General features: G+C 37.8%; 1 protein-coding gene across 1 annotated transcript in view; it reads left to right on the top strand.

Annotated features, from left to right (window-relative positions):
• SRP72 (signal recognition particle 72) overlaps positions 1-13,409 on the top strand; it is a 35,966-nt gene that overhangs the window by 8,681 nt on the left and 13,876 nt on the right. The window contains exons 6-13 of the mRNA XM_002745814.7: positions 2,419-2,450; positions 4,541-4,665; positions 4,757-4,814; positions 6,170-6,301; positions 7,954-8,082; positions 9,513-9,585; positions 11,101-11,165; positions 13,179-13,274. Coding sequence (XP_002745860.3) covers positions 2,419-2,450; positions 4,541-4,665; positions 4,757-4,814; positions 6,170-6,301; positions 7,954-8,082; positions 9,513-9,585; positions 11,101-11,165; positions 13,179-13,274 — 710 coding nt within the window. The remainder of the gene's footprint in view (positions 1-2,418; positions 2,451-4,540; positions 4,666-4,756; positions 4,815-6,169; positions 6,302-7,953; positions 8,083-9,512; positions 9,586-11,100; positions 11,166-13,178; positions 13,275-13,409) is intronic.

Raw genomic sequence — 13,409 nt, 5'->3', positions numbered from 1 at the left:
TATTTGGCATATTTCTGTATGTAATATTGGCATGCTTTGAAGCTTTTTTGGGGTGGGCCACAGCAGGGGACAAAATCTTGCTCTGTCACCCAGGCTGGGGTGCAGTGGTGAGAACTTGGCTAACTTTACCCTTTACCTCTCAGGTTCAAGCAATTCTCGTACCTCAGCCTCCCAAGTAGTTGGGATCACAGGCATGCGCCACCATGCCCAACTAACTTTTATATATTCAGTAGAGACGGTTTTCACCATGTTGGCCAGGCTGGTCTTAAATTCCTGTCCTCAAGTGATCTACCGGCCTTGGCCTCCTAAAGTGCTGGGATTACAGGCATGAGCTGCCACACCCAATTGAAGCTTTTAATTAAGAAAAAAATTAATTTATTAGAGTACTATGTCTGTTATTAACACGTGAAACATTTTGCTTTGCTTGTGCATTCATTTTCCCTGGAAACTATAAAAGTGATGTAGAGACTGCAGTTACCATTGGGATGGGGAAAAAAAGGTGAAACAAAATCTGTTTTTCTATTAAATATCGGGTTAAAATGAGCAAAGTTTTACTGTTAAATGTTGAAGGTTAAAATAAGAGCAAAGGTTAGAGCATCATGAGAAGAAAAACCTGTTTAAGAATTGTAATTCCGGCCGGGCACGGTGGCTCACACCTGTAATCCCAGCACTTTGGGAGGCCGAGGTGGGTGGATCACGAGGTCAAGAGATCGAGACCATCCTGGTCAACATGGTGAAACCCCATCTCTACTAAAAATACAAAAAATTAGCTGGGCTTGGTGGCACATGCCTGTAATCCCAGCTATTCAGGAGGCTGAGGCAGGAGAATTGCCTGAACCCAGGAGGTGGAGGTTGCCGTGAGCCGAGATCGCACCATTGCACTCCAGCCTGGGTAACAAGAGCGAAACTCCGTCTCAAAAAAAAATAAAAAAATAAAAAGAATTGTAATTCCTTGGCTGACTGCGGTGGCTCATGCCTATAATTCTAGCACTTTTGGAGACCGAGGCAGGAGAATTGTTTGAGCCTAGCAGTTCAAGACCAGCCTGGGCAATAGAGTAAGCCCTTGTTTTTTGTTTGTTTTTGAGACAGAGTCTCACACTGTTGCCTGGGCTGGAGTGCAATGGTGTGATCCCAGCTCACTGCAACCTCTGCCTCCTGGGTTCAAGCTATTCTCCTGCCTCAGCCTCCCAAGTGGCTGGTATTCCAGGCAACTACCACCATCACGCCCAGCTAATTTTTTGTATTTTTAGTAGAGATGGGGTGTCACTGTTGGGCCAGGCTGGTCTCAAACTCCTGACCTTGTGATCCACCCACCTCGGTTTCCCAAAGTGTTGGGATTACAGGCATGAGCCACCATGCCTGGCCATAAGCCCACGTTTTTACAAAAAAAAAGTATATTTAGCTGGGTGCACCCAGCTAAATATGATTGAGAATTATAGTTTCTTGAACACACTCAATGATGAATATTCTCATACATTGCAGGTTTGAGTATAAGAGTAACAGAGACTTTTCAGTGAGCAGTTTGGTGATGTGTAGCAGATTTTAAAATTTGCATACCCTTTGATCCAGTAATTTCACTTCTAGAAACATTTTGAGGAAATGATTAGATAAATTTATGCATGTGTCTATGAATATTCATTGAAGGGATATTCTTAAAAACAGAAATTTAGAAACAGCATGAATTTCTGTACTATTAAAGGATTGGCTAAGTTTTACCATAATCACAAAATAATTACTATACAAGCATTGCAAACAATAACATTTTTTAAAAATGCAGTAATGTAGATCTGTGTTTATTGTAACAGAAAGATGTCCACAGGTTATTGAATGGGGAAGGGAGGTTTCAAAATAGTATTTCACTTTCATTTTAAAATGGAGCTGTGCATTTACATAAAACTAAGCTGAGTATGGTGGCTCACACCTGTAGTCCCAGCTACTTGGGAGGCTGAGGTGGGAGAATCACTTGAGCCCAGAATTTCAAGGCTGTAGTGAGCCGTGATTAAGCCCCTGCACTCTACCCTGGGCAGCAGAGTGAAACCCTAACTTTTAAAACAAACAAAAAATATTAAAAAACTAAATAACTGAAACACTAGCAGTGTTTATCTCTGGGTGGTAGGATTATTTATTTTTATACTTTCCTATAATTGATATTTTACAATTGACATTTATTATATTTTTTAATGCTTTACAAATATTTTTAGCATAGAGACAACAAATAAAAGTGACAAAGAGCTAGGAAAGTCAGAGACTAATAATATATATGTAGTATATTTGAGGCTAATGTAAATTTCACAATTGCTTGTTATTGTGCTTATCTTGGAATCTTCTGCCTAGGAATTTAGATCTTGCTCTTTGAAATGGTGAAAGAAATGGTATTTACCCAGCAGTAATGCTTTTAAAACAATTTTTCTTCTGTAGATCTTTGCCGCCGTTCATTATCAGAAGATGCTGTAAGTATTCCATCATTGTTAAACCTTAATTTTATACTACTGACTAATATAAATTACTGAGAGGCTTCATTATACTATTTATTGACTTTTTTAAAAAGATGGTGATTCAATAAATAGGAATCACACAAGAAACCACCCTCTTGATCAGTTATTTGATCAAGTCTATTAGAGTGAGAAATCACAATACAAAAAATTTTTATATACCTTAAATATTTAATTATAAATTTATACAGTGTAAATTTATTCTCCTATTTTAGGATGTAGGGCTAAGGTCTTTGAGGATGGGTCTACTCAGGAGTTCACGTGTATTTCTTATGTAATGACATAATTCAACATTCCCAATTTCTACTTTTTTATTTTTTTTGAAATGGAGTCTTGCTCTGTTGCCCAGGCTGGAGTGCAGTGGTGCCATCTTGGCTCACTGCAACCTCCGCCTCCTAAGGAGTAGCTGCGATTACAGGCACGTGCCCCTGCACCTGGCCAGTTTTTTTTGTATTTGTAGTAGAGACAGGGTTTCACCATGTTGGTCAGGCTGGTCTCAAGCTCCTGACCTCAGGTGATCTGCTCACCTTGGGCTCCGAAAGTGCTGGTATTATAGGCATGAGCCACTGCGCCCAGCCAACGTTGTTTTTTTTTTTTCTTAAGTGTAACAATATCTTAAAGACAGTTGGTAAGCACTTTTTCATTATAGAGTCCTTAAAGATTTTTTCATTAGAGTCCTTAAAGATTTTTTTTTTTTTTAACCAATCTCTTAACATTTTTTGGCTCACAAATTAGACAATAACTTTCTTTTAGGAATTTACCTTTACCATGTCTTTCTGAGTATTCAACGTGATTTACATTGAATTATGTCTCTTTTCAAATTCATAGTTCACTCTCCATTTTTTTTTGGAGACAGAGTCTCACTCTGTTGCCTAGGCCTGGCTAATGTTTTGTATTTTAGTAGAGACAGGGTTTCACCATGTTGCCCAGGCTAGTCTCAAACTCCTGAGCTGAGGCAGTCCGCCTGCCTCGGCCTCCCAAAATGCTATTATTATAGGCCTGAGCCACCATGCTTGTTTGTTTTTTGACACAGGATCTTGCTGTTTCACCCAGGCTGGAGTACAGTGGTATGATCGTAGGTCACGGTAACCTCAAACTCCTGGCTCAAGCAGCCCTCTCACCACAGCCTCCTGAGTACCACCATCATGCCCAGCTAATTATTTTCTTTGTAGAGATGGGAGTCTCGCTGTGTTGTACAGGCTTGTCTCAAACTCCGGGCCTCAAGCGATCCTCCCGCCTCAGCCTCCTAAAGCACTGAGATTACAGGCGTGAGCCACCATGCCCAGCAAATAGTTCTTCTCTTTAATATATAAGTTTTATCATTTCCTCGTCAAACACAACTGCATAATGGGTTTGAAAACAAACATATCTGACTCCTGGTCAGCAGATACTCACCAGGTGAGAGCAGGAGTATTGGGTTGCTAAAGGAGAGTTATCTCCTAGTCTTGAGTATTCATTGTACAGCCTTTTCAGAAGGAGAAATGTGGATTAATCTGGAGCCTCAGATAAGAGAACTACTACTCTAATTACAGAATTCAATTATGGGATGAGTTTAAGTACAGAATTAGTTCCAGCTTTTGAAGTTTTTTGTACAGTGTTGGAATTTTTTAGTTTTTGTATTAGAGGTGTGGTAGAATAGAGAGAAAAGCATTATTAAATGTGATTTTTATGAGAATTATGTTTCCAGAATTTTGGGGTATCATTATAAAAAGATGTACTTGCATACTGGTTTTTTACTTATATTTTTTCATTCTTGAGTTTTAGAGGATTATAATGATCAGTAAATGGTATTCCTAAACTTGTTATCATGTTCTTCTAGGATCTTTTTGCCCGTTTTTTGCTTTAGATACTTAGAAGTCGAAGTCTTTTTGCTGTTTTCATTTAAACTTCTTTCATGGTGGCAATTTCTAAAGAACTGACTCTAAAGGAAAATTTCTGAAATTGTATGTCTTCTTCAGGATTGTATCTCTTTTGAATGTTTGGGTCATTTGGTAAATATGTAGATCAGTTTGGAAAATTTATATGAGAAAAATGTTTCTTTCTCTTAGGATGGGACTGAGGAGGACCCACAGGCAGAACTGGCCATCATTCATGGTCAGATGGCCTATATTCTGCAGCTTCAGGGTCGAACAGAGGAGGCTTTGCAACTTTACAATCAAATAATAAAACTAAAGTAAGTGAGTTGTTAAAAGGAAGTATCTTTTATAGGGGATGGGGTTTCTTTTTAAGTTTGTTTGGTTTTGACTGTTGCTTGTTGTTCACAGACCAACAGATGTGGGATTACTAGCTGTAATTGCAAATAACATCATTACCATTAACAAGGTATGGAATATTTGTGGCTTTCCTACAGATGTATTTTACCCTGAAAGCTCATCACCCTAATTTTAGTTTTGTTCTAGGATAGGCTAAGTGTTCATTGTAACATGAAAAAATCCAGTTGTAGCAAAATCACAATGGAGAGTATTACTTAACTCTTCTAATGATAATGATGCTACAAGGTATATTCAGGTAATACAGCTTTTTTGTAATAGATCCTAGACTTTAAGATCCTCCCCTTTTCCTAGTGTGTAATAATATAAAGACTCTCTCTTTGTAAGAAATATAAATTATTGAGGCTTTTAGACTTTAAGTATATGCATGTTTTATATGATTTCTTCTATGGAATCTGAGTGTGCAAGTGTTCTTTCTGTAATTTTTTCTTGAGTTTTCTTTTTTAGGGGATATGGACAGGTGCTCTTTCTCCTCCAGCATACCCCATCCCATGTAAAATATTATAAATATATAAGCACTTTAGAGTTCTACTGTACTAATGTTGTTAGCCACCATTAGGAAAACTCTTTTAATGGAAAAAGCTTTCTTTTTCCTTTTCTTTTTTTTTTTTTTTTTTTTTTTTGACACTCTCACCCAGGCTGGAGTGCAGTGGTATAAACATGGCTCACTTTAGCCTCAGACGATCCTCCCAAGTAGCTGGGACCACAGACACACACCACCTTGCCCAGCTAATTAAAAAACAAAAAAATTTTTTTGTAGAGACAGAGTCGCCATGTTACTCGAGCTGGTCTCTAAACTCCTGGGCTCAAGCAGTCCTCCTGCTTCAGCCTCCCAAATTGCTGGGATTCCAGGCATGAGCCACTGCACCCACCCTAGAAAAATATTTCAAGTTCACATTTGAAATTCAAATGAGTGTAAAGTAAGAAAAGTAACCTTTGAACATATGATCATATAAATTCTAGAGGGCATAGCTTGTAGAAATTGCAAAATTAGGTATTTTTGTAGTCCTAATACAGTCCAAGATTTGTGCTGTCCCTTTTTTTCCTTCAAAAAGCTCAAAACAAGCAATTAATAGTAGAAAAATAAAATGGAAATCTTGTTCTCTATTTCTTCAAAGCAGTTCACTTGTAAAGCCTTTTTATATCTGGAAAGCCTCCTTTGAGAAGGCTCTAAAAGGAGTGGGGCTAGATCCTGAGATAAATATATGTACATGGGTGGATTTGAATTGCAGAGATTTTATTTACTTCTGTGAACTAAGATAAATTTATATGTATCTTATTAGTTTAAGGACCCCAGTCAGGTAGATATATTTAAGCTCTCCTTTTGTGTTTTTGTAAAGTTAATTAAAAAAGGAATAAGTTGAAATCTGAGATTGTGTTAATGGTAGATAAACTTTTCTTTGTTAGGACCAAAATGTCTTTGACTCTAAGAAGAAAGTGAAATTAACCAATGCGGAAGGAGTAGAGTTTAAGCTTTCCAAGAAACAGCTACAAGCTATAGAGTTTAACAAAGCTTTACTTGCTATGTATACAAACCAGGTGGGTAGTTGTGGCTAAGCTTTTCGTAATATGGTATATGAGGAATAATAAGGATATTATAGTTTTTGTTTATATTTTGTCTTCAACTCATAAATACATATTTTTTCCTTCCTCAGAATATTATATATATTATTTGCCAGGCACTGTGGCTCACGCCTGTAATCCTAGCACTTTGGGACACCAAGGCAAGCAGATTGCCTGAGCTCAGGAGTTTACCAGCCTGAGCAACATGGCGAAACCCTGTCTCTACTAAAAATACAAAAAATTAGCCAGGCATGGTGGTGCACGCTTGGAGTCCCAGCTAATTTCTTATAAGGGTGTAGGGTTGACATCTTTTAAGGGGAAGAAAACAGTATACACATCTTTAAATGAGATTACTTACTCATTACCTTACTTCTAATTTGATTTAAGATAGGCCGGTGCAGTGGCTCACGCCTGTAATCCCAGCACTTTGGGAGGCCACGGCAGGTGGATCATGAGGTCAAGAGATCGAGACCATCCTGGTCAACATGGTGAAACCCTATCTCTACTAAAAATACAAAAAATTAGCTGGGCATGGTGGCACATGCCTGTAATCCCAGCTACTCAGGAGGCTGAGGCAGGAGAATTGCCTGAACCCAGGAGGTGGAGGTTGCAGTAAGCCAAGATCGTGCCATTGCACTCCAGCCTGGGTAGCAAGAATAAAACTCCGTCTCAAAAAAAAAAAAAAAAAAAAAGATAGAATCATCAAAGGTGCTAGTTGTGATTATAGATTTAAGATCCATCTTTCATTTTGCTGTGTGTCATCACATCAAGTTATAAATGTTAAGGAGATCAATTCTAACTCCAGTAAGCACTCCAATTCTAATTTTATACTCTTTTAGAACAGAAGTTTTAATGGGAGAGTGAGAGGCAGTAATGTTTTTATTATTTACAATTGAGTCAAGTTACTCTTTTTTTTTTTTTTTTAAGGGATTACAGGCGTGAGCCACCACGCCCAGCCGAGTTAAGTTATTCTTAATAGTTTAGCAAGAAATACATATGCATTTGGTTGTTTCTGAAGCAAATACTTACACATGATGTGTTTGTTTTTTTTTTTTTGAGACGGAGTTTCGCTCTTGTTACCCAGGCTGGAGTGCAATGGCACAATCTTGGCTCATGGCAACCTCCGCCTCCTGGGTTCAGGCAATTCTCCTGCCTCAGCCTCCCGAGTAGCTGGTATTACAGGCACGGGCCACCGTGCCCAGCTAATTTTTTGTATTTTTAGTAGAGATGGGGTTTCACCATGTTGACCAGGCTGGTCTCGATCTCTCGACCTCGTGATCCACCCGTCTCGGCTTCCCAAAGTGCTGGGATTACAGGCTTAAGTCACCGCGCCTGGCCGTGTTTGTTTTTTTTAAAACAGTTTTAGAATTTAGGCATCCAAGTGAATGTTAGAACTTGTCCTTTACTAAAGGCTTTCAGAGCTTATAGATTAAATTCAAGAAATGGAAATCATTTTCTTATAGGAAAAAATTGAGAATAGATCCTGTGAATGGATTCTCTCACCCTAGGTAGTTCTTCCGTTAATATTTGTTTTAGCTGATTTTTCCATGTTTATTTTCTTTTTGGTCATTTACTATTTAATTTCATTAACCAGTTTATTGTTGTTATGGGGGTTGGGTGTCTTCTAGGCAGAACAATGCCGCAGAATATCTGCCAGTTTACAGTCCCAAAGCCCTGAGCATCTCTTACCTGTGTTAATCCAAGCTGCCCAGCTCTGCCGTGAAAAGCAGCACACAAAAGCAATTGAGCTGCTTCAGGTAAAATAATTACTTAAATGAGGTGTCAGGCGTTTGTAGCCTTGTTACATTTTCATCATCCTATAATAATCTACAAGCATGTAAACGTAATGGGAAAACTAATCGGAAATGTACCACTACACAAATTCCAGTGTCATTTTAGTTAACTCTTGGACTATAACTTTGTTTTATATAAATTTGTATAATGTTAATATTTTGTCATAAATGCTGAGGAATGCTGTTTTGTTTGGAGATCTATTTAAACTGAGTTAGGGGATTGTTTTAGGCTTACTGATACCAGAACATGCTTAACCTCTTTTTCAGTAGTCTCATCTCCACCGTGTTCCACTCCAGAACCTTGATTATGGAGATACTTTGTTTTCATCAACCCAAACCAGCTATTATATCACATATTTAAATTTCCTGAATATAAACTACATTGGAAAGTTGGACAGGTACAATTGGGATCATCTTGACAGATAAAATTGTCTAACAAGGGCACTCAGTGAAGAGACACTGCCCCCCGCCAAAAAAAACATTTGTTTAGTAATCTTTATTACACTTGATCCTTTGTATCCCTTGAGTTTTGTATCCAAGAATGCAACTAACCATGGATTAAAAACATTTTGTGGGGGTTGCTAGGCATAGTGGTTCATGTCTGTAATCCTAGCACTTTGGGAAGTCCAGGGAGGCGGATCACCCAAGGTCAGGAGTTGAAGACCAGCCTGGCCAACATGGCAAAACACCATCTCTACTAAAAATACAAAAAAGTTAGCTGGGTGTGGTGGTGCGTGCCTGTAATTCCAGCTACTTGGAAGGCTGAGGCAGGAGAATCACTTGAACCTGGCAGATGGAGGTTGCAGTGAGCTGAGATAATGCCACTACACTCAAGCCTGGGCGACAGAGCAAGACTCCACCTCAGAAAAAGAAACAAAACATTTTGGGGGGAAAAAATGCGTGATTGCCTCTGTACTGAACATATATAGACTTAAAAAATCATTATTCCCTAGATAATATAACAACTATATACATAGCATTTACATTGTGTTAGGTATTACAAGCAATCCTAGTGATGATTTAAAATGTATAGGATGATGTGTGTAGATTATACACAAACACTATACTTTTATGTAAAGGACTTGAGCATCCTTGGGTTTTGGAATGCGGGGTGGTTCTGGAAGCAATACTCCATTCCAATGCTGAGGTATGACGCATTTCTCTGTTAGTGACTTACAGAAAACTTGACATTATTGCACTTGCTTTTAGAGCATACCTTTTTAAAAAAGTAGATGTTGAATAAAAATTTTCCGAAGTTAAGAGTTTGATCTGCAGCCAGAATATTTTAAAACTGGATTTAAAATTTTATGTAGTCAAGTTAAGTAATTGTAATGTGTACAATTAGTTGTGTAAATTAAATGTGATTTTTTTCCCCTGAAACTGAAAATATTTAGGAATTTTCAGATCAGCATCCAGAAAATGCAGCTGAAATTAAGCTGACCATGGCACAGTTGAAAATTTCTCAAGGTATTAATGGTTGTTTTCATCGTGATTAAAATATCATTTTAATGAAAACATGGTTGAAATGCTTCTGTAGTTGTGTACTATGTGGTTTTAAGTTTTTTGTGTAATGGTAAAGTATAATAATCACCGTTTCAAACATATAGCTAGATTGTATGATCTCCAACAGATTTAGCAGAGAGGTAATTCCCCTTTTCTTGGATTATTCCTAAATTGTTAGAATGATTTTCAGTCCATGCCTTGAAAGTTCTGAAGCAAAGGATTCCTCTGTTCCAAAAGACCATACATACCACTCAAATTGCCTGAGTGTGTCACATGCAAAAATGCTTATGTCTGTATGATTACTTTGCATCATAATTTTCAGAATTTCTTAGCTTGGCCCTTTATCCTTTATTTTACACTTTGCCACGTATGTCTTTGGGCTTGGGAAAAGCTAATAGAATTTAATGAGAACTGATGTGTTTAAATCTTAAATAAAAACTGCCAATGTTTTAGTCCAAGGTTTTGATCCAACCTTGGTAGTCACTAGCCACATATAACTATTTTAAGTTTAAATCAATTAAATGAAATTCAAGATTCAGTTCTTCGATTATGCTAGGCACATCTTAGAAGCTTAGTAGCTATATGCAGCTAGGGGCTCCCATATTGGACAGCACAGATTTAGGACATTTGTGTCCTCACAAAAAGTTCTGTCGAACAGCTCTCGTATAGAGTGTGCATTTTTGATGGGGGTGACAGTTCACAAAAATCTTAAATATTACAGTGGCTGAAATGAAAATTGTATGAGTTGGAGGAGGGAGTTGGCAATTAAGAAAAAAATGTTTAAAATGTCCTTAGTAGGGCAGTAATCAGATTAGGGTTGAGACACACTGCTGATCTCCCTCTTACCCAGTTCTCATATTTCTTTATTTTCCTTACTTACCTCTTTTTCCTTCTCCTCAGCCCTCTGTCTTCTCTTCCTTGCCCTTTCCTTGATCTTTTTCCTCCTGTATTTGTTTTTGCAAGGATTATTTATTATCTTTAAATTACTGAGAGTCTGTCATGGTTTTTTTGTTTGTTTATAAAGATTGGGAATTATGAATTATTGAGGTTTGCAATGAATACAAAATCAGAATTTAATACCATAGGAAATTTTCCATTGCACTTATATCGACAGTAACATATGTCAAGGCCTTTAGGGGAGGACCCCCACCTTCAAGTTACAGTCTGAAAAAGAAGAAATAGAACTCAACAGACTGGGAGTTGGGAGACTTCTTTTCTGGTAGCAGCTCTGCCATTAACTTTCTTTGTGAGCTAAAGCAAGGTATATTATTTCTTTAGAACTCAATTTCCTTATCTGTAAATGAATAGAGTTCACCATCCCCAAGACCCCAAAGCTTATATATTTAAAGATGTTACAACATATGATTTATGGTTGCTTTCCTAAGGAAAAGTAGTGGGAGGAAGTAAAATTTCTTTTTTTTTTTTTTTTCCCTAATATGTTTTCTTCCATGTAATGCTGATTTTGTTTACTCTCCTAAGGTAATATTTCTAAAGCATGTCTAATATTGAGAAGCATACAGGAGTTAAATCATAAACCAGGCATGGTGAGTTTAAAACATTACAAAATTGCAAAGTAGTTGAATTGATTATATGTCTAATGTGTATTCACTTTAATTTCTACTTATATACTTATATGTTCATAAGGTATAGGAGTAGTAGTTATAATAGGAATAGTTGTGTGGTATAAATTTAATTTTATTCTCTGCTCTGGTATTGGTTTGTTATTCAGTCAAATGTGCCAGGCACTATTTAGGCCTTATATTATTACTGAAAGCCAACCTTAAATAATCTCAGATCTGTAGGGAATTTCTTAGCCTTTACCATTTCATCAGTGTGATTTCTTTTTTTTTTTTTTTTTTCTCCGAGATGGAGTTTCGCTCTTATTACCCAGGCTGGAGTGCAATGGCGCAATCTCGGCTCACTGCAACCTCCGCCTCCTGGGTTCAGGCAATTCTCCCCCCTCAGCCTCCTGAGTAGCTGGGATTACAGGCACACGCCACCATGCCCAGCTAATTTTTTGTTTTTTTAATAGAGACGAGGTTTCACCACGTTGACCGGGATGATCTCGATCTTTTGACCTCGTGATCCACCCGACTCGGCCTCCCCAAGTGCTGGGATTACAGACGTGAGCCACCGTGCCCAGCCCTGATTTCTTTAAATTAAAACAATTTCATAATAGTGGCTAATAAATTTAGTTTTTAGTTTTCTGATTATTCAAGTATCACAGGTTTCAATCACTAATATAGCTGTAAAAGCATCTTTTCCATAGTAGAAACGAATTCTGTAGTGACTGTATGTGCATCTTTTGGTCAGGGACTGTTTTATTCATGTTTGTGTTCTCTAACATGGCTTATGTGCAGTTGGCACTCAATAAATGTAATAATATGGTAGTGCTTTCCCTTGGAGATTCATTTTTAAAGGATTGTGCTTCAGTTACTTTACCTTAGAGTCTATAGTGTATAACTGAAAATAAAATGTTTCTAATATTTAATATATAGCCTTATTTTACCTTTCAAGGAATTTATCCATTTCATTTTGGTTGCTAACTTTATTAGCGTAAAAGTTCTTCATTTATTTTATTTATTACCCTTTTTATATCTTCAGAACCACTTTTATTCCTGATATTAGTGATTCATGTCTTCTCCTTTTTTCTTTTTCCCTCTGATCAGCCTTTCCAGAGGTTTATCTGTTATCCTGAGTTTTCTTTTTTATTTTTTTTTTATGAGACGGAGTTTCACTCTTGTTGCCCAGACTGGAGTGCAATGGTGTCATCTCGGCTCACCACAACGTCCGCCTCCCAGGTTCAAGTGATTCTCTTGTCTCAGCCTCCCAGTAGCTGGGATTACAGGGGTGCCCCACCATGCCCGGCTGATTTTGTATTTTTAGTAGAGACAGAGTTTTTCCATGTTGGTCAAGCTGGTCTTGAACTTGAGACACCTCAGGTGATCTGCCCACCTCAGGTGATCTGCCCGCCTTAGCCTCCCAAAGGGTTGGAATTACAGGCTTGAGCCACCACATCTGGCAGTTTTACTGATTTTTCTTGAAGATCCAGCTTTTTTTGTTTGTTTTCTTTTCCTATTCCTACTGCTTGTCATTCCCCTCACCCTCCACTCCAGCTGTGTATGCCTCCTCCCTGTCCTTAAGCCACACTAGGCAACTTTCTTACTGGCTTGAAGCAGCTCAGGCCATGTGGGATTCATCATGAGAGTTCAGCCACTCTTTATTCCTCACTGATTGTACAGTGAATGTCCAGCAGTGTCTTATATAAACATTTCTAAGGGCTTATTTTCAACTTCTGTACTTACCAAACCATTTGTGAACTGGCACTGCTTTCAGGAAAGGTTTATTTTACAGATAACTACCTTCATATTTGGAAATACCATTGTTCATGGTATTTCTACAAGGAAAGGGACTATGTTCTCTAAAGGGAGTAGTTTTTATGATAAATCGGATACTAGTAGCCTTTATTTGCTATTTCTTCAGTGTTTTTAAATTTTCGAACATGGTATCCTGGGAGTGAAGGGGGAATTCACTAATTTATACCTTCGGCTGTGTAGGTGTCTGCATTAGTGACCATGTATAGTCATGAAGAAGATATTGATAGTGCCATTGAGGTCTTCACACAAGCTATCCAGTGGTATCAAAGCCATCAGGTAAATAGGTGGAGTAAAATGTTATGAAGGCATGTTTTTACCTAAAAATAAAGATGTAGTAGTGAACAATTTTAGACAAACTGAAGTATTACACGTCACGGTTTCAAAAGTGAAATACTATTTAGACTATCAAGT

Source organism: Callithrix jacchus, chromosome 3, assembly GCF_049354715.1.
Source record: "Callithrix jacchus isolate 240 chromosome 3, calJac240_pri, whole genome shotgun sequence".
Lineage (NCBI taxonomy): Eukaryota > Metazoa > Chordata > Mammalia > Primates > Cebidae > Callithrix > Callithrix jacchus.
The sequence above is the reverse complement of the archived record's forward strand: the minus strand, read 5'-3'. Positions and strand labels throughout refer to the sequence as shown.